The sequence below is a fragment of the Bombus flavifrons genome, chromosome 12 (genome assembly GCF_040668555.2).
Source record: "Bombus flavifrons isolate JBK064 chromosome 12, iyBomFlav1_principal, whole genome shotgun sequence".
NCBI lineage: Eukaryota > Metazoa > Arthropoda > Insecta > Hymenoptera > Apidae > Bombus > Bombus flavifrons.
The window spans coordinates 12,035,273-12,062,688 of NC_138453.1; the positions used below are offsets into that span (position 1 = coordinate 12,035,273).

At 45.2% G+C, this 27,416-nt stretch overlaps 1 protein-coding gene and 1 long non-coding RNA gene across 3 annotated transcripts; one reads left to right on the forward strand and one right to left on the reverse strand.

Moving 5' to 3' along the window:
• Positions 1-1,375: 1,375 nt before the first annotated feature.
• LOC138185655 (uncharacterized) lies at positions 1,376-25,791 on the forward strand. Of its 2 annotated transcripts, none has more exons than XR_011174690.1 (3): positions 1,376-1,683; positions 2,792-3,182; positions 25,711-25,791. It is a non-coding gene; the product is annotated as an uncharacterized LOC138185655 (long non-coding RNA). The 2 variants fall into 2 exon arrangements; XR_011174691.1 differs by lacking the exon at positions 25,711-25,791 and adding an exon at positions 23,460-23,534.
• Positions 21,640-26,573, reverse strand: odd (odd skipped). Its single transcript, XM_069124768.1, has 3 exons — positions 26,386-26,573; positions 25,582-26,289; positions 21,640-24,812 (listed from the first exon to the last, which is right to left on the reverse strand). The coding sequence occupies exons 2-3, from the start codon at positions 26,073-26,075 to the stop codon at positions 24,458-24,460; spliced, it is 849 nt and encodes a 282-aa protein (XP_068980869.1). The 5' UTR covers positions 26,076-26,289; positions 26,386-26,573; the 3' UTR covers positions 21,640-24,457.
• Between the last annotated feature and the right edge of the window lie 843 nt (positions 26,574-27,416).

The window sequence follows — 27,416 nt, forward strand, 5'->3', positions numbered from 1 at the left end:
CTCACACGCCGCGTCGACCACCCTCCATTTTCTTCTTTTGTTTCCTCCGCTCTGCGACCAAAATACCCCCATCGCTGCCCTTTCTACAGCCAAGCAGAATGACGAAAAGAAAGCATAACGTTTTAAGATCATTAAAAAAACAAGTTCGCTTTTCCATACACGCTTACGGTAACTACGAACGGTATTTGCTCGTATCCTTAGTTTCGAACGAAACGCTCTTTTATCAGATTTCGTATCAGTTCGTTTCAAAATGACACGCAATTTAATACACTCGGATCTTGATGAATTAGTAGCGTGTTAGCAGTTGCAAGAAATACGGCGATGTGCAAACATCTTTCGTAGCCATCGTATATCAAATGTAAATTCATGTAATCGAAATAAAAGTATCAGATGCTCGAACATTCCTACGAAAATTGCACGAAAAAGCGAATTAAAATGCACGTTATCCGCGTTAATTCTCAACTGGTTAATGACTTGCAGACGGCGCGTCGTAAACTCGAGATTTTTACAGGACACGAAAAGTCTACGTCCGCGGGACCATGGTCGAGGCATAATTACAGAATCGTGAATGAATGGCGCGCGTTCCACGCCAGATTCGCAAGATCATTACGGATCTTGTAAGACACCTTCATCGAGGTTCGCAGGGATCGGGACAGCCTGTTGAAGCTTCAGCCGGACTTTTCACGCGCCGTTCCTCCGACCAGGCATAAACACCTCTCGTTGGCGTTGACAGCCTCTCCTTACGGCGAAACCGTCCGTATCAATGTCCGTGATGTTTCATACAGAAATCCGCGAATTTCCCACGTGTAGTCTCCCGCGACGCGTAATCTCCACGACCGAAACGAAATGGAAATCTCTTTGGCGTTACGACGAGCCACGAATCGATCGTGGTACTACTTGTTAGTCGAAATTAATTCGTTCGTGAAATTTATGGATTCCCCTGGAATTTAGTCGCGTCTCCAGCAGCGAACTGGATGGTACAAGGCAGTGTTTATGATTCGTTGAACCGTGGACACGTCTGTCGGTCGTTCCTTCCTTTATTCTTTCTCTTTTTAACGAGGTTTTTACGGAAGATGAGAAATGGGTATTACGTAATATTAACCAGAGAAAGAGATTGTGAGTGTAGCTTAGGCAGACTGGTAGACGATATAATCGAAGATTTTTAGAGGTTACGTCTTCGTAAAACATAGCCTGTGAAATAGCTTGAGCTTCGTTCTTTTATCGTAGCAAGGGGAGAGCAGAGAGTATTTGATATTTAATAATTACTCGTGGTCCTTCGATAGTCAGAAATATTTTAGACCCGAAGGATTTAGTAATTTAGTGAGAATTACTTTTAAAAACCACTTTCCACTTGGCATAAAAAACTTAAAGCATCGTTATTCTTAGACAACGATCTCGAACCTCTTCTCCCTGTCGGTACTCACAAACAGGACTGTCGTCGTAAAGGATGCAACGACGTGCTAAAACGCAACACATTCAAATCAGTTTAAATTTCAAGCTCGAACGAGCCGGAATTAATGCATTCCCAGGCCCATCAGGAATCGCCAACGGACACTCAGGACCATTACTCGGCCACGGGACACCTTGATGGAGCTTCACAAGCAGCTGAAAACTTCCACGTCCAGAGCTTTGAAGCAGCGGTACACCAGAAACACCTCTGGCTGGCGTCGGCCCGAAGAAAAGGTAATTACCGCTGAATTCCCGAGCTCTTCTAGGCTAGATGAGGCCATCAATGCACAGCAGGGAATCGCGACACCCTCGTCTGCCTTTCTGCCTCGTGAGGGTAGCGAGGAACCCATATTACTCATCCATATTTCGCTCTCGCTCTCCCTCCCGCCACGATGTCCCCTCCTTTATTCGTGCCTCGTTGGTTTAAGGCCAATGGACACCGATTGTGCGGCTATCCTGATGACGTTTCGATTTTCGAACCCATCCGACGTTCCTTCCTCGAGATTATTCATCTTGCGCGATTTTTCATTCGATAGAGGTTCGACCTGTCTTCGAATAACTTTTATTATACAATCCTAACTATCGTACAGCGGCAGCGGATTTTTAAACGAACATTTCGATAATACGTTACACGTTATACACGTTCTTCTATGCTTAGGTTTCGCATAGACGTGAATGCATTCGCGGTGAAGTAATCGCTCGATTACACGACGAATCGCAAACGAAAGCAGCCTCGAAGAGTAGAAATCGCGTTGGGCGCAGATCGGTTTGTTAAACAAGTCCATCGTGAATTAGCCTTTATATATCTGTAGCGGTCCTTATGGGTGCCCACAACGGAGAGGGAGACTGAGTGCCGTCCTAATTCTTCTGCCGTCACGCGCTTTTATGATACCGACATAAAATTTGGATTCCAACGCGAGACACGAGCAGGATCGCGGAGGATGATCGCCTCCTTAATTATATCGGCGGACCCCTTCCTCGATATCGCTCGTAATTCAGCGAAACATCGTTCAGCGATTTACGGAGATCTCCTGCTGGACGATCTGTCCTTCCTTCTTCTTGTCTCGGCTCGTTCGTTTTTCGTCAAAATTCCGTGGATTTAAAACGAGCCCGCCAGCAGATGCTTATGGTAATTTGAATCGTATTAATCGCGGCTGTCCCTCTCCCACGCGATAACGCTCTACTATCGCCAACTTTGGAGTTAGACGCCTCGCTGCGCTGATTTTTAATATCTTCTTTTGCGAATTTGAAAATCTTGAAAATGTATTATCCTGCGTACAAGATGTTTCATCTTTCACGGATACGATACGATTTTCCTAAGTACGTTCGTCTTCACTTTCAGACATCTTCTTTCCTCCTTATTCATCTTCCGTTCACCCTTTATCAACCCCTGCCAATAAGGCAATCGGCATACAAAAGGGTGCCAGAATGGAAAGGGCAGAACGAGATAAGAAAAGGAAGAGGGAGGAGCGGTTTCGTATCCACGGAGGTTATCGGGCTTCAAAGAGACAATTAATGTGCCGGGGATACAATGGCGGATGAATGGCCCATTGTCAGGGCCGTACGAGCAACGAGTGTCTCTGCAGCGTCTTTTCTTTTCGGTCTCGCCGACGTGCACAAAGATGCTCCGTTTGGATTCAAGGGCGAGCAAGAAGGAGGAACAAGCAGCGTATCTATTGGCCAGAAACCATTCGACGAGTGACTTCGACTTATATAAGGTCGATGAATACAAGGTAGGTGAAATACCTGTATTATGGTTAATATGCTCCATCGATATACGTGCGACTGTCAGTTTAAAAGAATCGTTGTTAAAAACGCGTAAAACGGTATCCAAAGGTATCGAACATTTTCTACCGATGTACGTGTTTCAACTTTGCCTGGAATAACGCGCGCGTCTCGATCGACAAGTATCGTTACACCGTTGCAGCCTCGGCGGAGCTCGTTCGTTCCGCCGTCTCTAAAAGAGCATTCTGAAAGCAAGCACATCCGCGTCTGAAGGAAAGGGGCAATTATAAATACAAAGAACGGCCACGGCTTAATGCACCGAAAGTACTCAAAGGGTTAACATTCCATTCTTCCCCCCCCCTTTTTATTTCTTTTCTCCGTTGTACATATTTACAGGGACTTATCCCTCGGAATAATAAATGTTTGATCCCTCTCTACCGCCCAGCCAGCTCGAGATGCCCGCCCAAGCGGTCGTCACAATTAAACAGAGAAAGAAAAAGAACGGGCCGAGTGAAAAGGAAAAAGCGAGGGAGAGACAGGACGAGGACGACGACGACGACGACGACGACGACGACGACGACGACGACGAGACCACGACAACGAAGAGTCGAGGAGAGAGCACGTGTCCTCGACAACGCGAGTAATTCGTTTCGTTCCATTTCGAATATGCCTGCACGGGCCTAAAGAGAAAATGATAGACAGGGAGAGAGGTATCGTCCGGTGCACCCTGAGACGTCGGACAAGAGAAGTGTCTCGAGAATGAATGGCCCCCCTAAATGAGCGGTCATACGCGGTCGTGACTCGAAAACAACGGACAAAGGATAACGCGTTACCGTTTCGTGCTTGGATTTTCTCGTAACCGTGCGAAAAGTTATTAGGTTCGCTGATTTTCCTATGAAATTTACTCTATTCGTAATACCTCGAATACGTATATTTTTCTGAAATCCTTGAACGACCATCCGTTGGTAACGTTTTCCTTTGTACCAACTCCACCGCAACGATAACGTTCATAGAGTTTCCGAAAGAGCGCGCGGAAGAATCCGTCTTAAATCTGCAAAATAGACGTGGAAGCACGTTTGTAAAAGAAAATAGAAGAAACCAGCCTACTTTGCAACGACTGCAATTCTCCCAGGCAAGTTGTCAGGGCTCTAAACCCACCAGCCGGTCGTTCGAAAATTAAATTTCTCCACTTCTTTCACGCGGCCCATTCCCAATTACGTGCACGACAAAAATATAAATTCCCGCGTATTTCACATCGATATCCGGAGCTCCTTTCTTGGGTCTCCTTGCCTCGAGACGCATCTAATAATTGGCTTCGTTGAAAACCGCACTCCGCGACGAATCCTTTGCCTCCTCCCTCCTCCTACGTGGTCTCTCTTATCCTTTCTCCTCGTTCAACGCGCGCACCAAGCAACGGAGACTATACCTTCCTTGCCTGGCCTTCGTTCATCTTCTTCTCTTTCTCTCTCGATCTGTGGCCGTCCTCGAGGATCCAGGCCGCTCCTTCCCGGTCCATTGAGCCGGCCACGTGGGAACTCAAGGGGATATTTTTACGTTTCGCCATTCATGTGGTCCACTATAACAGATTGTTTCTCGGAAAGGGTGACTCGGGGGCGGGGGGCTCCCCTTTCGTAACACAGCCCTGTATCTATCCAGCAAGCAGCTAATGACGCGGTGAGAGCGTGGAGAATGATCGTAAAAGGCCGAGAATTGGTTCGTTTTGTCTCCACGCTGTCTCAGTTCCTTCTCCTTTTCCTTCCTTCCCTTCTCCCTCTCCCCTCTTCGCCCCCTATTTTCTTTTTTCTCCTTATATTTTATATATATATATATATATCTCTTCCTTCTCCTACTCCTCTTTCTCTTCTTGTTTTATGTACCGTTCTTTCATCGATGTTGGCCCGCGCGCGCGCGCGCGCCATCTGCGCCAGTGACGATCTATTCGCAGTCATCAAAGAGACCAAGCCGACCAACGATTCCGATCGCCTGGCCATCCTTTTGAACGGCGTGTGTTTAGCCTCTCATTGTCATGATGATGGGGAATTAGCTGGAATTTTATGGACGCGCCAGGCGCGTGTCCACGAGGCGGAATAGGGAATAACACACAGCTGTGGTTAATGTATTCCGTTAATTTGATAGAGAGCCGACATCGAGGGCATTGGTTTCCGCGTCGGACCAGAGAGAAAGAGAGAGAGAGAGAGAGAGAGGCTGCTCACGTTCTTTGTCGAGCGATCGCTTTGCGTTTGATTAGAGAATGTCGTCTATTTGCCTTGGAATAATGCCGGCGCGAGCTGCGTGGGTCTCGTCGAGTTTCAGATTCGCTCGAACCTTTAGAAATAAAAGGAGCTTTGTGAGATAGTAGGTTGATAAATGGAAAATGATGGAATAAAAGTTATTCGAGTGTGAATGGAGCGTAGCTACGAATAATACGAAAGATAACGCTACGAATGGAAATTGTAAAGGTTCTATGAGTTATGGGGTTATTTGAAAAATATACAACTACAGAGTTATTCGAAACGTTACGCTATAGTTGACGTTTTACGGATAAATGGTCAAACTGTAAATTAGAGACGCGACGCGTATTCAGGCGCGTATTCAACGCTCGAATCTAACGGAAAAAACGTCAATGTCAACTTTCCACGTTCGATTCAACCAACGAAAGGCATCAAAGTTTCCAATGTAAAGTGGACCGGGAAGCGCGTGAAACCGCGACGAGCGAGGTAGGCGGCGCTGAGGACGGTGTTCACGGTGGCGATCGCGGAGTCACGAAAATAATGATTGATCGAGCAATTAAATTCCGTTGTCGTACGGCAGGCGGGGGCAGGATCTCGCGGTCGGTGAAGGTTCAGCCGGTGTGCCCGAGGTCGGCGGGGGCCGATGCAGCCGTGTAGCACGCCGCAGGGTGCCGTTCGGCCACAATTGCTGGTAATGAGCCAGCCTAAGGCCTTCTGACGGGCCTCGTACGCCCCCTTGCCTATGAATTCGCATTCTCACGTCCATCTCCAGGGACCACGATGACAACAGAAATCGACCAACACGCGGTCGAGCCACGGCTCTTCCCGAGATGTGGTTCCAAGGAATTCCGCTTGATTTCGAAGAACTTACAGCGACGCGACGCGACGGCACCGCGTGATTGACCTTTACGAACCAACCACTCCGCCGCGTCGCTGCCGCCATTCCAAACCGTTCTCCGCGTTCTTTCGGGCTCCTTTTGCTGCCTTCTAACGTAACGAGGCTGAAGAATATCCTCGGATTATACCACGGTTGCAGTCTCCAGTAGATATCGATGACTAACAAGGTCCCCAACGTCCCCAAACCGGCAAATTCCAAAAATTCCTCACACTGCAAATACGTAGAGAATTCAGTTATGTACAGGGTTTTCTTTTTATCGTCTAAATTCGCTCTAAGCAGATGAAATTGATCGCCGAAAATCCGATTAGTTTTCGAGTATTACTTTTTGCGTTATAATTCATTGTAACGACGACTTTCTTACCAGATTATAGTTCTAATTTAAAAAAGTAACTTTTGTCTGAAAACTGTTTTTCCATCTCTTACAGTTCTCGGATTGCAAACGCAATTGTATCGATTTCCCCAGAGTTATGCCCATAATTTTTTAATCGTAGATACATAGAGAATCTTCCCTCGTACAAATAAATTTGGTACGTTGTATAAGCGCGAATTGTTAGGATTTGGGAAAAGATTGTAGCGTTTGAGCGACTGCAGTGAATTAGTTGATCTTTTAGGCAATGAAACACGTAGATTCCTCTTTGAAAGTTTAATCGTAACCTTCCTAGGGTTTTCCAAGTTACAGTAAGATCAAATAAATATCATTCGATGCCGTTTAGATATCTGACGTCCGAAACATTTTCCCGTATTTTCCCATAGTTTTCGAGACATTTTACGTCGATGCAATAGCGTGGCAAAGGCAACTCTGCGAAAACAACTCACGAAAGTAGCAAACAGCGAAACTTTGAAAGTGCGATCCCTACCACCTCGAGGAGCAACAAGAAATCAAGGCGCACCAGTGGTCGCGACCATTTCACCAAGCCGCAGACACATACAACCGCGACTTTGGTCTACGTGGCGACGCCGTGGCCTTCCCCATTCCGAGCCCGTTGGCGCGAGGGCAGCGTGGGTGTATCGACGGAGACAAGATGAACGTTAGAACACGAACGCGACGTCCTCTCGTTCGGCAACGTTCGACCGGTAATGCATGGGTTTTGTGTCGCGGCGGGCGGCACACTTTGTAACGACCGCGGCCTTTTGACTCGATTAATCTTCGACGTATGTATGTACACGCGCTACATATATTCAGGAAAATATCGCCGCGTACGGTATCCGGCGTGCGTGTGTGTGCGTGTACGCGCGCGTGCACGCCGCGGCGCGGTGCTGGGACCGGCGATACATTCGGAAATAGTGTCGTGCTGCGCGGATGGGAGCCGTCCGAGTCGGCCTGCCGCTAAGCGCCGTGAAAATATTGCCCCCTGCTCGACCTGTATCCGCACCCCTTTACCACGTTCTACCGGCGAGGAACGAGGTGACGCGGTCGCCAGGTTCTCTTTCTTCCGCAAGAATCGACTTCGTGAAACGTGACGCCGTTTCGCTCGTGGTCGAACGAGAGTTCGAACGTCACTCGGCAAAACTTGTAGTTTTCGCTTCAAGACTTCGCGAATCTGTCGATCGTTGACGTTTTTCGTTACCTCTACCTCGTCCATCTTCTATTCTCGTATGCAGAGGGGGGCGCGAGGGGCGAAAACGATTAAATTAATTTGCAGAGGTGACGCAAAACGCGTACGATTTGAGTCTTCGGATTCGGAAAACTTAGCGAATTTGTGTTTGGTAAGTTAAGATAGCGCATCCTTTTTAGCTGAACCAAGGAAATTGCACGGATCCATTGTTGCACATAGCGCGACAACTAAAATCCATAAAAGTGCTAAGAAATTGTTTATCTGAAAAAAGGCTGTAGAAAACTACAAGATCGTTGAAAGGTCTGGACAATTCCTCGTTACGTTGCGTCACTGCCGTTACAAATTGAATGCTCGAAGAACGAGCACGCCGTGACCAATCGATAATAACATAGCCATCTAATTACCCAAACAATGGTACCAAACGAAGACTCGATAATTCGAAATCTAAACCATCGACGCGTTTCATCGATCGGCCTCCAATTGCGCTTTCACCGTTGCACGCTAGTTTCTACCCCACGCTCTACCAATTAACGGACAAGAGGAGCCGCGCAACAAAGGCGATTTCACGAAGATTGCATGCCATTAGCCGCGTCGAAGGCGGCTTTCAACGGAACCTTCACCTACTTGCAACGAGAACAAATGTATCCATCGCTCTGGTGGATCCCTCCCATATTAGATCAATTATTCACTGTAATCGTTCGATACTACCGGCCGAAAGAAAAGAAGAAAAAGAGTAGTAAAAGGAAGGAAGGAAGGAGGAAAGAAGAAGCGTCAGGATCGTTGCAGCTCCCGGGGTGAAATCGCCGATTGGTACGCAGACGTGACGGTTGCGTGAAAAATGGCGCGCGAACGGAGCCTAAGGGTGGCAAATGAGGCGCGCGCGAATCCAACGTTCGTTAATGCTCGCCTCTTACCATAATCTAATATCCGTTGATATATGGGGTGAGCCGATGGGGCGCCGTGGGCCGCGCAAAGGTCGTAACACCGGGGGTCGGCCGTGGATATTTACAATTTTAATCATCGTCTCTGCGTGGGACTCGCTCGACCACTCGCGATTTCTCCTTCTTCGAATCCACCTTCTATCGGACAGTTTTCATTTCGCATGACGGATCACGTGTCGGAATGGTCATCGAGAACCACGTGGGCCCTCCGTGTTCGATCGTGTCGAAGGCAGAAGTCGATTCGTACGCTCGATAGTTTCGGGGCTGAAGCGTTCCCAACGGTACTTTCCAACGATACCGACGAATATCGCTTTTGGGGATGAAGAATCGCTAATTGTAAATTCTATCGACTCGGGCGAAATCTGTTTTCTACGAACACTACCACTTGCTTTCACGAATGTGAAACATTTCTACTCCATTAAATCTCGAATCGAGAGAGAGCTATTACGAAGCAACATTCGAAGATCGATTGGTTCTGAAAAATTGCTACGACATTAGATCACGTAATTCTTGGAGTTCCAAATAATAAGAGAAAGAAATTGAGAACGTAACGTCACACAGATCATAGATGGAAAAGAACTTTTCATCTTTTTCATCCTTTCACCTGTTTTCCTTAAATATCTGTAGCTGATGCCCGCCTACCTTTTATCCGGTACCTTCTAGCACCCTTCTGTGTGCCATTCTTTGTACCGGATCCCTTTCACCCTAAGGGACGCGAGCTACCCCGGTCACGCCCCCTTCGTTATTCGTTGACAAAGAACCAGAGATAGCGACTCTCGAGGCGGTAGCTTTGACCACCTGTTGCCCCTTTTGTGACGTTTCTTGCACCCTATGCTTCTCGATAAGGGTTGCTTTTGCCAGCGTTGCTTTCTACTGTATTATTGCGTAGATAAAATGGCAGCGTGCGTAACAGAAAAAACACTAGAGTAGGCTTCGATACACTCGGTACCATTTTACCATTGCATCCGTCTAGCATCAAACTTTAAACACTAACGAGTACTCGATATGCAGGAGTTTTATATACGTTGCTCGATTTTCTCACAGAAAATTACACGTTTAATCGATCGTCTGTCTAGAAAGATTCAACGTTCGCTGAATCTATAGCTCGCGCGTGTAGCACCGGTGGTCGAATAGAGTAGCGACAACACGTGGGTATACGTAATTAAACGGGGAGAGGCCCGATAACTTGACGTGGCGCCGGTTTAACGCGTTAATTATCTCGTTCTTGCGAGTACAGTCCGGTTAATGAGGCTTTCGCTTGTAACTTGCCTCCTACGTGCCCAGCACGCGCGCTCATCCCGGCGAAATTGCTTTTATCGTTCGTTTATCCGGTTTTACGGTGCACAGCACCGCTCTCCGCAATTATTTACGGTCCTATAAATTCGAGATGGACGCTTCGCAGTTTTCCCAGGTCTGCCGTAAAAGATTCTGTCGCGAAAGCGTTCGTTTCATTTCGTCCATTAGAGAAAAGGGATAGGACGAAGTCAACCAAGGCTTTCGATCAGAAGTCGTTTGAATTTCTTCTTCTGCTCCCCTGCGAAGATATTCTTTTTGATTTTATATCGGGATCATTCTGAATGATTTAAAGAGATACGTAACGTTCAACGACGCGAAGTTACTTTGTTTTATCAGGGAACTGGTATCTTTATTCCGCGAGAAGATCGTCAGACGTTGGCTGCATCTTCGTCTTCCACCTTGTCTACGGTTCTTTTCCTCCAAGTATCAACGTGTTCGATGAACCGAGACCCAAGTTCGCACATAATTCAATCTACGTCTCAATCGCGGCTCATCCTTGAAAGCTGCAGGACAAACAGCATTGTAAAATATATCTGTAAAATACGCGTGAGAGCTGCCTGCTGCACGGTATAGTAGCAATTTACCAAGAAAAGCAATCATCGTGACGTCTTGTTGCGTAAAACCAGACAAAGTGGACGATAAATCATATTTTCTTCCTTTGCTTTCGTTTCCTTTTTCACTCCCTTTTCGCATTTGTCGCGCGTTTCATATACAATTGCTTTTATTTTGCGAAGAATTATTTAACGAGAATTATATATTTCCAGTTTAACGATAAAAAATCGTAAAATTAAAAATAATTTACTCAACAAGCGGCGAAGATAAATAGCTATCTTCCAATCTATCCTAAAAAATATCAGAGACATTTTTCTTCGAGCAATATTTAATCGAAAGATCTTAATTATTTATTCGTCAATGATAATTTATTTTCACGGACATTCTATTAACGAGCAAAATATTGTCACACGAGTCGCTTGACTCGAGACGATCGATGTTTCACCGCTTTAATTGATCCGATAATATTACGACGTGCCGTTATCGGAAGTGCCATCAATTACAAGATGCTCGCGGCAGTTTGCATCGCGAAACTCTCGATTTACGTGCACGGGTTTCATACAAGACAGGGAAAAAGTAGGCGAAGCAATCGACAAGTAACTCGACCTGCGAGCCGATTACCAGCTTGTTCTACTGACGATCGTTCGATTCGCTCGAGCAGATCTACAACAACCTTCTAAATCGCTAACAAGAAACGCTTCTCGTTTGATCGATCGTTGATTTTCGTCGAACGACTGCTTTACGAAACGGTCTACATACCTCGGATGAGACGCGCTTATAAACGCTAATATCGACTATCGGTAGAATTATTTTGCTAATTTTTCCTAATTTTATGGTCGTTCAGACAGCCGTATCTTTGAATTTCCAACGGCGAGAGAAGCTGGAAAAAGGTTTCAAGAACCGTACCTTCGAACTAAGAACGTTCGCCAGAGAAAGAGTGAAAAACGCAAAGTTTCCCAGGGGCGGGACGCCTGGCCAGGTCTCGGCGCGGGATCCGCGCGCGTTGCCTCATTAATCCCGGCTGGGAATTGGTCTCGCAGAGAGAAGTAAGCCGGACAATTATTCAAGCGGATTTTTCGAGCGCTCCGCGGCGGGTTTGGTTGGCCTTCGGCCGGCCCTGGGCCGAAGCAACCGCGGCTCGCGCGTACACTCTGCGATGCAGCACCATAAAGTCTTGTTGTTTTTCGTGGCAGGCCGAGCCGACGGGGGAGGCTACGCGGCGCCTGGGGGCCCTCCCACGAGGAGGAGTGACCTCGGTTGCAGGCTTTCGCTCTTGGGAATATCTGCGAGCGTCTTCTTTGGCGGCGCGGGTGCGCTCGCCACGATCAGGACCCCCACACAGCCCTCTTAGCTCGCCACTCGCTCTACCTTGCTTGCTTCGCCGCTTTTTACGCTTCGTAGGAAAATAACACCGTTGCTTTTGCACGCTTTTGCACGCTTTTGCGCGTTGTCAAATTTTATGCAACCTACGATACGAAGGATGGAAGCAAGAAAGCGTAGATAGATGGAAGATAAATTTGGCGTGACGCGATAAATTACGCGAGAACCGATACGCGGTAGCTGCAGATTTTTTCCCACTGTGCTCTTCGTTTGACTATGAAAATGAAATGCGGGTCCTTACGATAGGGGTGAGAAATAGGAGTTAGCGACGATTACCAGGCAGAAAGGATTCGCGTAATTTGCCGGCGGTGATGCGCGGTAAACTGGAAATTATACCGGTGTAATTAAAATGGACATTGCGCTAGAATGAGCAAACACACGTTTCTATCATATTTCCCACTGTCGGAAGTGGTAATGATACTCGCACGGTAAAGTGTTTCGGTAAACGCATTGAAATTATAAGCTGACTAAATGATCTACGTTCCACTTTACATTCCACCATAGGGTAGGTTAATGATAAATAATCCGGGATTTTTATACGGTAGTGTGCATATTATACGCTGCTCCGAACAGTTAGATCATTTGCTCAAATGACCACGTGTTTCGTGGAGAACGCGATACAAATTATGGAAACGATTTAGTTCGCCCTGAAGTATATTATTAAGTAGTAAATTCTAAATGCCACGGATTCTTGCTCTCGTAAACTTTCTAACCGTCTGTAGAACGAACGTGGTTGTTTCTTCGACTGAACCTACCTCGCTTCCACTCGACACAACGAAATTGCTCCACTTTCTGCATTGTTAATCGCGAAGTTCGTAAATTTTACCATCAACCTATCATTAGTAAAGATTCAATTACATGCGTAATACTGTTCTACTATCGATCGAATAGATGCAACGTTGCTTGAGATTTAAATGCAACGTTCTATATCGAAGACTCGTCGAGTTATATTCGAAAGATAAAGTTAACTCGTTCTCAGACGTATAACGTAAATCCATTTTAGCATTCGCTTTTTACCTTTCGGTCTAAACTTCCGCGATTAACTATTTCCATTGACTCGTACTACTTGTAAACACGAGCGAATACTCGCAAAACGTTTTATCTCTTAATTCCCTTAAACGAAAACGTAAAATGGGGATAAAATTCTGTTTAAACGAAGTTCTCCAAACCTTGAAGGATTGATCAAATACGAATATTCATTTCGCTGAAATTACCAAAACTTAGAAATTACAAAACGTTCATCGTGGTGCGTCTATAAAATTTCTACGAGAAATTACGGATCGATCGCTCTGATCGTTTTAATAGTTTCAACGTTGAGTCTTGAAGTCTCGCTCGTTACTTGGAACCGATAAAAGTGGAAGCGCCCAGAGGATAGTCGGCGTGGAAAGTTGCGCGAACAGGTTCGTTTGTTCCGATTCACCGTCATTAAGTAAGTTCTTTCGCGGCAACCGGAGCATCAATTCCCGCGGCAATTTGAAGTAGGCCGGCGAATCCATTAGGCGAAGTTCTCGGAGGTGAAAGGGGCGTTAAACGGTGCGACGTCGTCGAGGGATCGTATCTTCGCGTTAACGACACGGCTTCTTCTTCCACCGAAACGGAAGGTGGTTGCAACGCGACACGGCAACCTCCTTCGATTCACGTTCCGTTGACATTTCCGTAAAATTCATCGTCCAAACCTGAATAATTTCTAAAATTCGCAACCATCCTCGATTCTTGATCGCAGTCTGATCGATCTAAATACGAGACTAGCAACTTTATACCCTAGTACGAGTTCTTATCGCTTGTACGAATCGACGCTCGGCAAATGAGCGAGTTAACGTCCCTAACAACGTAAAATTCTCTGCCTATCCGATACGCCATCGAACGAAAAGTTCGATCCACATCCCTGAAGGTCCATACGGAGGAGGACGGTCTCCGACGTAGAACATTCAATTCGCCGAAATTCCCGCGGGCTCGTCCCAACGGGACGCGGGCTCGTTCCGCGAGGAACGTGTACGTCTATATCGCGTCGAGGCAGCGTGTCTAACCGTGCACGAGTCTGCATGTGCGAGGGAGTCGAGTCGTCGGTCAGTCGAGCCGGTAATGGGAGGTCAGAGGTCAGCGCGCCGCCAACGCTAGCGAGGAGGAAGGAAGGACGAAGGAGAGACCTGTGTGGAACGGCAGAGAAGAGAGATCGAGGGGGTGTAGGAGGCCCGAGAACCTCTGGCTCGTTGGCCACGCCGCTAAGGGGAAGGGGATGGCGTGGCATTCTACCGAGGGCCACGTATATACATACACTATACTATACCATGCATATACGTACATAGGTATACCTATAAGTACGCGTCTACCGGGTTCTGTAAGTGTATGCATACACTTGAAGCCGTATATAATGTTGTATAAGCATCGAGAGCTGGCCTTCCATCCGCGGTCCACAGAGTAGAGGGGATGAGAGAAGCGAAACCGAGGGCTGTGGTGCGATATGCCTCTCGAAACCGTGGGAACGCACGTGGCCCCACGCGCCTAACTAACCCCCTTTGCCTGCGCCACGACTCGCGGCCAGCCTTCTTCTTTTTCCCTTATCTTCCACTTTGCCCTCGTCCTCTTTCCACTCTCTCGCTCGCCTCCGTTCGAGATTTTTCTTCCCTGCTTCCATCGGATATTCCTCGTCCTCGTCCTCTTCCCATTCTATGTAGCACACACTCCAGATTCCAGAAATTATTAGGCTTTTGGATCGAATTGCCGCCGGTTTCGTCCAGCTTAATTTGCTTTTAATTTACTTTTTGCCTCGCAGGTTAATCCAGCGGATACTTTGTAGGAACCACCATGTCGTCCACTTTACGCCAAAACGATGAGTATTCAAATTTTCGTTTGTACACCCGTTACATCTGGAAATTAGCTTTTCTATCCCGAACTTGCAAAATCTCTTCTTCTTCAAATTTTCAAAATTTCATCTTTCCTACGCCCTCGCGCGTTTTATGCTCATTAAACTATCATCCGCGTTCTTCTTCAACTTCCACGCACCGATCTCTCGCTGAATTCCTCGGTTATTTTAACTTTACTTATAATTTATCACTGTACTTTTCCCTCTTAAATACGTTAACGCTCTCCTTAGACATTATTCTCTTTCCACACTCACAAATTACCCATCCTTCTTTATTTTTCGCTTACGTTCAACACACTTTGTTCTCGTTGCATCTCTCGTCCTCTCTACCCTGTTACTTTCACCGAGTTTTCAAGCTCTTTCTAAATTTCCTTCGGTAGATAATGTCCGTCACGATATTTCGTGATCTTCGGTCCATTTGCAATCCTCGTTTCTTAAACTTCTTAGTGCTAGATTTCATCCTCGGCATTCTTATTCTCTTCTATTTACTTTGTTGCTCCAGTTAGTTCATCGCCATAATCCGTCTCTTCTCCCACAGTATGCGCCAGTATCTCTCGCCCCTTCTTCGTCTTCCTTTGCTACCCATAAATTTCGTAAATGCGCAATTTAAATAGTAAACTAACAATAAAAAATGTATTTCGCTGCTACGATCGTGGCCGCAACGATTAAACTAAGAATTATTCTAAAACTCGTCGTATTTTCTCGTCCCCTCCCGCAGACAATTCGTATCCTTTTCCATTAAAAAAAAATCATCTCTCTTTTGACGTTTACATTATTTATCACGATTCGACTGCTCGATTCCTCGACGATCTAACCCTAAGCGATCTCTGTCGCGATATCTCGCGATCCTTCGGATCCATTAACGATCCCGTTTCCCTAGATCGGCTGTAGGTTAGTTCCTCGCAATATCCTCGCGACTCTTCTTGCCTCCTCTTTTTCGAATACCACCCATCACCGTCTCCACCTCCCGACGCGGTCTTTGCCGCTTTGTCTCGCTCGCGCTCATCTCGCCGCTTCCTCGTCTGCTTCCCCTACCCGATGTGTACAGCGACGCCGTGGTCCATCCTCCAGCGACCGCTTCCACCTCTCCGTGGCGGCCACCGCCTCCTCCACCTCCATCGGCTTCCCCTTTTCTTTCTTCCAGACACCGAATCGCGGTCTCGCGGTTTTCAGCCCTTTCATTACCGGAATTTCTCCGTCTGTCCGACCCCGCGTCCCTTCCAACCAGTCCACCAGCCTCATTTCCATCGTTTACGAAATTCACGCGATTCTAAGATTCGCACAGCCCAACATTACAAACAAGTAAATACAGCGCGCGCTCTAATTGCAACGTTATCTTGGTATCTTTTCTCTTTCCTTTATCTCTTCGGTTCGACGTTCGACCCTTTAATATCCATAGTTCAGGTTAGAATACAGTATGAAATATTTTATAAATTTCTGTGTCTATCGGTGCAAAAACTTGAACGAAGTGATACCGATAGCAACGTGAATTATATCGATATGCGTATAATACTCGAGAGCATTTACGAGTCTCAATTGCTGGAGATATGGATTGAATAATTTGAGGAAAATTAAGGACATCTCGCGTTTCACCTAGACAATCTCCTAACGCGTCAAGGGAAAAGAAATTGCAACGGCTTGGTTCCAAGAATTTTTTCATTCTAGAACCGACTTAAATTCTCGTAGAGGGATAATAAAACTAGTTCGTTGTTGAGAACTTGCGAGAATTACCTTAATTAAATGTACGATATTTCGAAGATACTAGGTATAATCGAAAAGCAACGTTTCACGAAGTAATGTAAATCAACGTCCATTTCAATTAAAAGCTTCGCCGGTAAATCTTCTGTCTTGTTGGATTCTAAACCAGCGCGTTATATCGCCCGCAAGAACGAAAAGTACCGAGCCGACAGGATTGAAATTACGCGTCGGCGGATGCAGTGGTTCAAAACGGTCCCTTTCTGGCTCGCGCCGCCGGAGAGTACTTTGAAAATTGATTATCGCTCGACCTGTAATGATCCATTACGCGGATTCGAGGCGAGTTCGAGCGGATGCTCAACTGCAAACTGACAATCACTGTCTTAGCCCACGGTGAATTATGAGCCGATAATCCACGGTTGCCGCGCGGAATTTACGCGCGTTTATCCTACACCGGGGTTTTTTCATCCTATGCATCCGCGCGATCCAGGTGAGAAAAGCTGAGTCGCAAAAGTGAGAATCATCCTACGAACGGAAGTGCGTTACGAAGATGTATAATACGGATTTTTATTTTTATATAAACTAAATACAAAAAAAAAGTAAGCGTTCAAGAACGATGTCTCTTTCTCTATTCGATGTTCTAATAATTTTTCGTGACGATAAAATTAGTATTTTATTTACATGGTACGAATATTTCTTTAAACTTTTTGACACTTTTTAAATGTTAAAGAATATAAAACTTGGTTGGAAGAGTTGACTCGTCGCAAACGATAAATCTAACGATATACTTCTCGACTCATAATTACAGTAAGTAACTGCACGATCGATGAGGCATTAAAATCTTTGCACGAAACCTACAAATCTTACGATTGTTTGAAAATATATACCTAGCAAGTACTTCGCTTGCATACTTTGAAAGCAAAGCCTAAAATTTCGCCGCAATTTCATCTTACAAAATCGCTATAGAATTTATGTTCGCAAATTGGAAGGAAATCTTCCTCTTAGTAAGCGGACCTTCAGATGGCAGCATCAGGCGGATAAAACCTTCCTCAAACATCGAAGAACCCGTATTCGAGGACACGAATGCATCGGAGAAGAGCGAATCTGCATTCGAGTGTGACACAGGCGACGCGAAGCAACTACTCGTTACGGTGCGCCCTGTCGGTAACTCGAGAGCTCAACGATATCGACTGTAGCTTATTAGGAAAACAAGCTAGTCTTTTCCCAGGGGGAAAACTAAAAATTTAACAAGTTCCCTTCGAAAAATTCGCTAACTTTTCGAATAATTTTGGCTGTCGAATTTCTCGGGAACTAACGCCCGACTTTAGTCCGGGAACTTTGGGCTCAAAATTTGGGATTTCATACGCGAAATGCCTGCATCGAAAGGTACTCTCGATACGACGCTTTAGCGAACAATTTTTAAGAGCGAAATTATCGAAAACTAGCAGCAAGTTTTGAGCAGAGAGCGTGAGAAGTGAGATAAGTATTCATCGTGTGAACTAATACGTCACGTTCGAAGCGTTACGTTTGCGAAATAGAACATTGTCTCTGGGATACCTGATATAGGATGAAAGATGCGAGATATAAGACTTAGAAAATGAGATAAGATATAGGATTTGAGACGAGTGATCTAAACAACGACATTGTATTTCTTTCCTGGAAGAAATGTCAACGTGCGGAAAGAACGGATACAAGACTTCCCTCTTTCGTCTCGTATGTCTTATTTCGATCTCCTATGTGGCTAACGAAGAGAGAAGAACAAAGAGAGCAGGGAAGGAACGAAATGAGGTGAGCTGGCGCCTGGCTAGGTCGCGAATTAGCGGCGTTTAAAAGGGAGGACCCAAAGCTTCCTTCTCCTCCTTCTGCTGTTTTTTTCTTTTTCGCGTATTCATTCTCTTCCGCGCCCCAACCCATCGGCCGGCGTCTCGAGTTTAAACTATACTACTAACTAATAGCAGGCCTAGAGTGTGTTTCTACAACGTGGGCACACTGTACGCCGCTACCCAGCCAGTTTACCTAATCGTCGGCCAGCAAAAAAGAGAGGTTGCGCACCGCCCTAACCACAGGCCATGAGCCCGCGGGCACCAGTTCCTCTCGCCTTCCTGAATGCGCGCGTTCCGTCTTCCCGAAATGTCGGGGCCACCTTCCTTTTCCTGAAATTTATTATTACGCGTTTAATCGTTCGTGCGAATAAAGGCCGCGCAGTCACACGGTGCTCGTCAACGGACGCATCGTCTCAAGGGACCGTTGGATGGCCGATCGTTGCTAGATCGATCGCGTTTAGATTTATCTGTAATTCTTCGGTTTTTCGTTTGAGATCCAGGACCGATGGACATTTTTCGTAGAAAACGAAACGTAACGGGAAAGCGACAAAGTCGGACAGATTCGATCCCTGATTACGATTCTTCAAACGCCGAAGCATCGACTAGTCGAACCGAAATCGCGTTTACGGACAACGCGTAGAGGTGACCGGTGACTCCTGGAATTCTGCGGGATCGCCTGTGGGACTTTGGAGGTCGCGAGGGCCCTATGACCCTTAGATAAGGCTCACGCCCTAATAAGAGGGTACACGAAAGGAAACGGTGAGGGAACCGTGGCCAGCTTCTCTTCTTCTTCGTCTCCCTGTTGGCCGCAAATCGTAGCTCGGGGCTTCGCCCGGACCCAGCGAGATCTAATCCACCCGAGAGATCTGTGGTTAACGTTTTAAGGCACCGAGGGTGGACCCCAGGGGCCCTCACGACATTCCACCGTGCTAACTCCCACAATTGCGAGCTCGCTATAAAACCGCTACCCCGAAATCGTCGTCCAGTGCCGCCCCCTTTGCTAACGTTTCGTTGCTAGACCGACCATTCACCCTCGAGTCGCAAGTCCATCTATTGGAGGAAGGTATAACGACCTCGACAAAGTATCGTAGATAATTTCCGTAAAATATAATATTTCGTTTAATAAGTTATTCGTTAAACAAAGAACGAAATTTCCGTGGGAATCGTATATATCTTCTTACTTTTATCGAATATTCTTTTCGATTAGTAGCATCGATTTGGCAGAGAACATTTTTTTTTTTTTTTTTTGGTGGATAGTCGGAAGTCGAACCGATCCGCTCTATTTTCTAAGAATTTCGAAATTCCAAGTGTCGCTTAATTTTGCCTATTTAACGCAAAACCGTAAAAGATAAACGTACGACTTACGAGACAGCTTATCGACAGACTAATATTGTTACATAGTTGGTAGATTATTGGGCAGAAGATCCAAGGTCAATACTCCCGGCTCGTCCCTTTTCTCCACTTAAAGAGAAACGAAACGTTTCTTCGCTTTTTAGGGTGATTTTAGCGTTGCGGTTAGGAAGTCGCTGGAAACTCTTGTTTCGTGGTGTGCGCAATTCCGAAGAAAGGAACTCCCAGTGGAGACAACGAGGGCAGACAATGTTGCCGTTAATGAAAGAGAAAAATGACACTGGGATCGAAATTTCGGGTTGTTTGGAAGTAGCAAGCGTTTTTATCCTGGAATTCGACGATTGTGGGAACCACCGAAGCTGCTCTAATTTCGGAAGCATCGGTCGGTTTAATCGCTTTAAATACCGCGATTTCTTTTTATGCACTTGAAACGAGTATGTCGTGACTTGATAACATTAGAAGAGAAACCGGATCGACGTCTTTCAATAAACTTTGCGACGCTTTTTACGCTAGTTAATAATATTTCGTACACATTTCGTACATAGTGTAGTTATAAATGTAATCGATTGTACATATGTCGAGTAGAAATTAAGTTGCGCGAGATCGTTCGAGATATGCGACATTCACGGTGTTGTTAAAAAGTAACTTCAAAAAACTTTTCGCAGATAAATAACAGCGACGATGAATTTATCAGATACCGGTGGATGGGTCGTCTCGGCGATTGCCGCTAATATCGTTATGCATACAAAGTCGTGTCTAAATCGACTGATCGCAGGAAGCGATAAACACCGTTGCAGATCAGTAGGCGTTCCTCAAGTTGAATCGCAATCTGTCGCGTGATACACGTGTATGATAAAGTTACAACTTCGCCCAGAGCGTATCGCTGGTACTTATCAATTATTTGGAACTAGCAGAGGCTCGAACTTCGCTTCTCAAATTTGATAATTTACTCGCCCCGAACCGATCCAAAAATCTTCGAAGTCTTTGTGGAAATTTTTTACATTTCAATGAGTTTCGTCGTTGTTAAAATAATTTAGATATCGTTACTTGCAAAATATTGCCATTCAAGGGATAAGAACTACGCGAATAGCAATTTGTAACTTTTCTATAAATCGTATCACAATGTTAGGAAATTTCGCCTGACGTTCGGCCCAATCAGACAAATTGCTTCGTTCTATCGCTCTCGTCAAAAACTAAATACCCAGGAATCGAGCGTTTTGGAGGCGTTTCCAAATCAGGGGACTGTCCTCGATTAGAAAAAACGATTAGTCTTCTCCGTGGGACAAGTCACGGTGGACTTGCCGCGATACCAAGAACCGTAATGCTGTGATTATTGTAATTAAATCGCCCCCGAAGGCATCGGTAAAGGGTACGAAAAGAACCTCTTCCATCCATCTCGCATCCTTTGTCTTCCATCAAATACATAGTATTTCTGTCCTCCTTCCTTTCAGCCTCTTCTCTCTTTGCTTCGGCTACCTGCATCCTGATGTATCTCTTCTGTATCCTTTCTTTCATTCGAACCTTATCGAGAATTTCGACAAGGTTGCAATTATCCTTCACACTCTGTTCGATGATCGTGGATAGACGAATCGTTATGATTGCGAAATTGCGGGGAAAAAGCAACGATATTTGTCGATGGCGGTGCAGTTTTCGTAAGATCTCTACCTTGAGAAGGAGAAAACCGAGATTAAGTTTCTTATAACACAAGCATATTTTCTTTCTATTTTTACCTTTATTCCCCAACAACGCGGTCCCTCGATTTATATAAGCCGTAAATGCGCCCTCCCGATTCTATCTATTATACGTCCCTAGAAGAAGGAAATTGATACCGAAAATATTAATTAATCCGGTCGGAAAAGGGAAGACCGATCGCACACAATGACTCAAAGTTATCGCGATGATCGAGAAACATGTATGTAGGTCAGTTGGCACTGTTTACTCGATTTTTCATTAGGTATACTTTACTGTCCCGGAGGGGTGCGAGAATTAATTAAAGTTAAACAAGGCTAACTGCCAAGCAAGCAGGTTAACTGCCGACAGTTGTCGGGAAAACGTGATATTTCGACAAGTGGAGAATGTGCGAAGGTCGACAAAGTACACAGTGAGTGGTGAAAAGAGGTCGCGACAGGGGACGTGTCGTTCCTCCTTCTTTTGCTAAATTCTCGGCCAGAACATTGAAAAAGCGTATGGTGGCACACACACGATTGCCATTTTATTATAACTATGGAAAGAATTTGAAAACGTTGACGTTTTCCAAAAATTGTTACATTAATCTCTCAATGTAAATTATACGACGACAAAGGAATTATCTTATTCTTTGTGACAGAGTAATATTCTATATTCTGCCATAGTATATAGCATATAGTGACTTAACTTTATTACTTCCAATTATTTTTCAAGTATACGCGGTACAATCAAACTTTTTCTGCAGAAATTGCTCGGTATCGATAATGTACGGGTTCCGAATAAAGTAGTATTTTGTAGAACGTGTACTCGAGAAAATGATAAAGTGATACGATTCGTTCTTTATATATAAATACGCTGTTACATGCTTCGTTCGTGCGAGGCACACACAACTTTAGTAAATTAACGTTTCGTATCGATAACGCTCGATTAAAGGAATGTATTAATGACTTTTGTACAAATTAAAATCCATATTTACTCGTTAAATATATCGTAGTGTATAGAATATGTAAGGTGTACCGCATAAGAAACTTGCTCAAAAAGATATAAAAGAAAAAATAGAACGCAACGGAATAACGGGTAATCAAAATATCAGGTTGTCATTTTGTTTCAATTGATCTCTATTTTCAATCGATAACAATAATATTTAAATATACATTAGAATAGACTAGGGCGACAGTATCCTTCTATTTATTTTTTGGTATAACTACGCGCTAGCACGCTCATCCATTCGCAATATCCGAACGTTTCGATTACCGAAATCGGAACACCGACAGTATCGTTACGCATTGAAGAGAAGGGAAGATACATAAACAACAAATAGGCAAAAATACAACTACGAAAGAAATTTCAACGAGAATAATAATCGACTCTCTCTCTCTCTCTCTCTCTCTACACCTTTTCGCGTTGGAGTTACTTCAAGTACCACCATTCACAGATATAATCTTGTACTTTATCGCGAATCGTTAATTAAAAGAGTACTTCAACGTCCATTAAACACTTTCGCTATTCTCGCAATTTCCTTAAAATTCTCGGTCACCTACGAAATTCTCTGGTATATCTTGCACAAAGTGTAACTCGTTCGCTTGCACCGTACAAATTCGTGGGCAGATTCGAAAAACCAAAACTCTCTGGTGCAACCCTCGCGCGAGTTTATTTACAACGGTCTTAAATTAATGGTAACGCGTTGGAATCACCGGCGAGGGAGCTTTCCAGCCATTAGGTAAGAGGCCCGAAGGAATACGTATCGCGACAACCGTGTCGCGATCGTGTCAGGTATATAAACTATACGTGTACGTAGAAGACGTGGGTGGTCCAGAGGGCGAGAAGCGGGACGGACGTCCTTTTCTTTCCTAGATTAAACGAGAGAAAGGCGAAGAAGCTGACACGGAGGTGAAGAGAGGGGAACAATCTTCGGGACTATTTACAGGGCAATGGTGAGAAGAAAGGTGGCGCGCGGGCAACTACCGGGATGTGTCCCTTTCGGTTTATCTGATCGAGAATTCCTAATTTTAAGAGAGAGAAATACGGGCGGTGGCGCAGAGGGTATACACACAGGTCAGGAAACTCGATTTACGTCTCGATAGAGGAAAAACACCTTGCGGCTTCCTGGGACAGATTCTTGTCTGCCCTTGCAGTAACCAATTACTTTGACGCCTCCAGAGATATACCACCGACGCCTCTTTATTCACGACCTGAAAACACACGTACGTTTCCCTGACCGTTCTAACGGTTAGGATTTCCCTTTCTCCGAGCTGGCTTATCGCGTGTGATTTATTTTTTCAATCCTGTTTAATCATAATTTCATCTTTTCGATGCTTCTGAAAAGCACTCGGTATGAAAACGTATAGAAACGTGCACTTTATTTGTCGTATGTTCGATCGATCTTTGGTTAAATATAAAATTTGTATAATCGTGAAAGGTAGAAACAAAGATAGAATCTACCAGAGATACTACCTATTCTTAACGCAATTACATGCTGTTAAAGCCACAAAGGAAATGTTACAGTCGAACAGTTACATGTTTTCCAAATACTCTTCATCGTAAACAATAAATAAGTAAAAGAAGTATAAACTATGTCTAATCACGATACATATGCCTTCGAGCAATTAGCTACTATTTTACAGTTAAATATAGGTACACCCTTATTTACAAGTAACTGGAGAAAGAAAGACAAGGATAAGCTTCAGCCGTTCTTTCCCCTTCGCAACACACACGAAATATAATCGAATAACTTAAGCGCAGAAACTATATTTACAACGCGACGTACAAATACGTTTGTAACGAACGTGCTTCGACCGGGAATCGTGATCGATCATGGCGAAAATATGTAATTTAGCCTCCTTGCAATGAATTATTTTCGGTGTCGCGATACTTGCGATAATCGAAACTATATTTCAGTAATAACAGGGAAATTTTATGCCGAAGTCCGAACGAAACACGTTGTACATTTCGTGAAAGAAAAAGATCGGCGGTAAAAAAAAGAACATAAGAGGAATCGAAAGAGCAGACAGTTTAACGCCTCATAATATCTTCTATACTAAAGCCTAATTTAGGAGCGGTGGTGCTGGTCCTTTGAATCGGGATCAGGCTGGTCACCCTTTCCGCCATTTGTCTAACGCTCGCGGAAGCGTCGATCTTCGATTCCGATGCGACCGGAGTTTCCACTCTCAAATCTTGCGGCACGTCCGTGTGCGTGAGAAGATGCGTTTTCAGGTTGCTTCTTTGGTTGAAGCTTCTCGCGCAAACTGGACATTTGTGCGGCGATTCCTCCATGTGCAGAATCTTGTGAACAGCCAGAGTCCTGCTCTGACAAAATCCTTTTCCGCACTCGCTGCACTTGAAGGGTTTCTCCTTGCTATGGATGTATCTAAAAAAGAAAAACAACTCGTTTTTCTATTATCCTGTAGCTTTCTCCCATTCTCTTTATCTCTTACAGAGAAACGACGCTGCTATTAACAGGGCCGAGTCTTAGTCAAATATCGCAATGACCAAACCCTAATTACGATTGTTATTGAGATTCGCTGATCGATTACGATCGAGTTCGTTTGAAGCGTTCCGCTTCGAGATAAGCTTGTCGGGAACTGATAAGTGATACAGCTATACTTGGCAGATGTTCTTACGTCAAGGTCCGTAGAAAAACGATACTTAAAGTTTGGGCTATTCCGATTGGAGAATCAACGCGAAAAGACGAGGAACGTAGAACGCTTGGGAGAAGCTAATTGTTCGTGATCTAGAAAAATTCTACGATGCCGTCATCGGTATTTGTATAGGTTTCTACCGTATTGCAAAATGCCGCGCTAACGTCGCTATACGCATCGATGCAGAAACGAATTTGCCGGAGCGAGGTAACGAAACGCTACTGTACGTAGCTGGGAATAAAAATTTGTACGAGGTATTAATTACACAGCGACAACTAAATTTGATTGAAAATTTACATGTATTTCATACTACAATCTTACATAACACATATCAATGTATATCCAATTCGTACACTGAAAATCCAGCTCGTATTTTCAAATTCAACGGGACAAAAGATTCACTTGCAACAAACGCCACGATACTAAGTTACTATTCTTAGACTTGCTTAGTAACTTATTCTCAATACTTGTGAAAAATCGCGTTTGCGGCAAACTCACCGATGATCTCTCAGATGATCCTGCCTGCGAAAGGCTTTCCCACAGATGTCACAAGAGTACGGTCTCTCGTCCGTGTGAGTTCTCTCGTGAATCAGCAGATTGTAGCTCTTGGTGAACTGTCTGTTGCAGAATTTGCAGATAAACTGCTTCTTCGGTCTTTGACCGGGCAACCTTCTCGCAAGGAACGAAGCGGGAGGCGGTACCGGAAGCGCTGGATGTACGCCCTGATGACCTTGTTGGTGATAAGAATGGGGAGACGTAGTCTGCGGGCAACAACCCCTGACAGCCAGTAGCGCGGCACCTCTCAGCCAATTATCGAGAAACGCTGCCTGGTAACTCTGTCCCGTCGAATGTTGTTGTCCGAATCGTGCGCTCAGTTGCTGAGACCTGATCCACCTGGGTGACGTGATTTGCAACTGTTGCTGCTGGTGCATCGGTCTGTCCAACGTGGGCGGTGTATGCGGCGGTGTCAACGGTTCCATCTTGGTCTCCATCGTTCAACGAAACTCACGAAAACAACCAGTCATACACAGAAAACAACAACCCTTCCCCCTCGAACTGTCTGTTAAACGTCGATCACGCTAGTTCCTCCGTACGATATCGATGTCTTTTACATCGATTTCGATGCTCGAAAGTTCCTCTAACATATCCAACGAACGTGCGGCCTGCGGTGCGTGTTTCTTCACTATGTTCTGTACTATTACTTCGCTGCAAAAAAAGGAAGACAACGTTGGCTCGAGAGTCGACGCGATACTAAATGCCAACAGACAGTTGTCGAGGTTCCAGTTCAGGATCGGCGGTTACCTGGCGCCAAGGAGACACGGTGGCTCCTCCTACCGTACTCCGAACGTTGGATACGCCGGTTGGCGGCTCGACTTCCACAGGGGCGGAGCTTCCGGGTCAGGGTGACCCCTCCGGGCGTCGCGACGCCAGTCCAGTCGTACTCCTAACGTCTCGCGTCACTCACACACCGAAGACAACTACACGGCATCACGCCGCCACCGGGCGTCCGGTTCGCGCTGCCGCTTTTACACTCCCCGTAGGGGGATGCGCGCACCCGCGGCACCCGCGATAATCACAGCGACTTTAATTGATCGTTAACGTGGTTAAACCTACGGAACGAACGCAGATATACGCGTAGAGATCGTTCTTTTTACGCTTTTGTCCCTCGTGGATGGCCGATCGCGCTGGTTATTTCATTTAAATGAAACATTCGCAAAATGGCTATTCAAGTAGCGTCCTCGGTTCGCTAAGAATTCCTCGGCCAATCTGTTTGAAATATATCACGCGTCTCTCGCACTCTTGCCGTCTTTTTCTCCATAATCGAAATAAGATAATCGAAATAAGATAATCGAAAACCTGCAAGCCGCGTTTCCAAATCTTAACTGTTAGTCGTCGCGTGTGTCGTTTATTCCCCTTTCGACCACAACTCGTACCATTCTTCGATCTCTTGCGATTCTTGACAATATCGGTCTTCCATTCGCCATTGCGTCATTAATTCTAGATATTTTGCATGTCAATGTTAGCCGAATACTAGAAAAGAGGAAGTATTTCTGCCGACTGTCGACAATCAATAAAATTTCTCGCACGTTCAACAATACAAACAAGGATCTGTGATTCGTTCGAGAATATTCGAGAAATTCTGGTTGGATTAACGATGGAATGTGTCACGTGTGGTTGTGACATCTGGAAAATATCGGCCGTAAAAGAGCTAAGATAAGAAGGAGGTGATCACCGATTTCGCTATAAATTTAAATAGACAATCCTAAAAATGAACACGCCTGACGTGTTTTAAATTTCATTTTATTCGCTAATATATTTACTTTTCAAAAGCA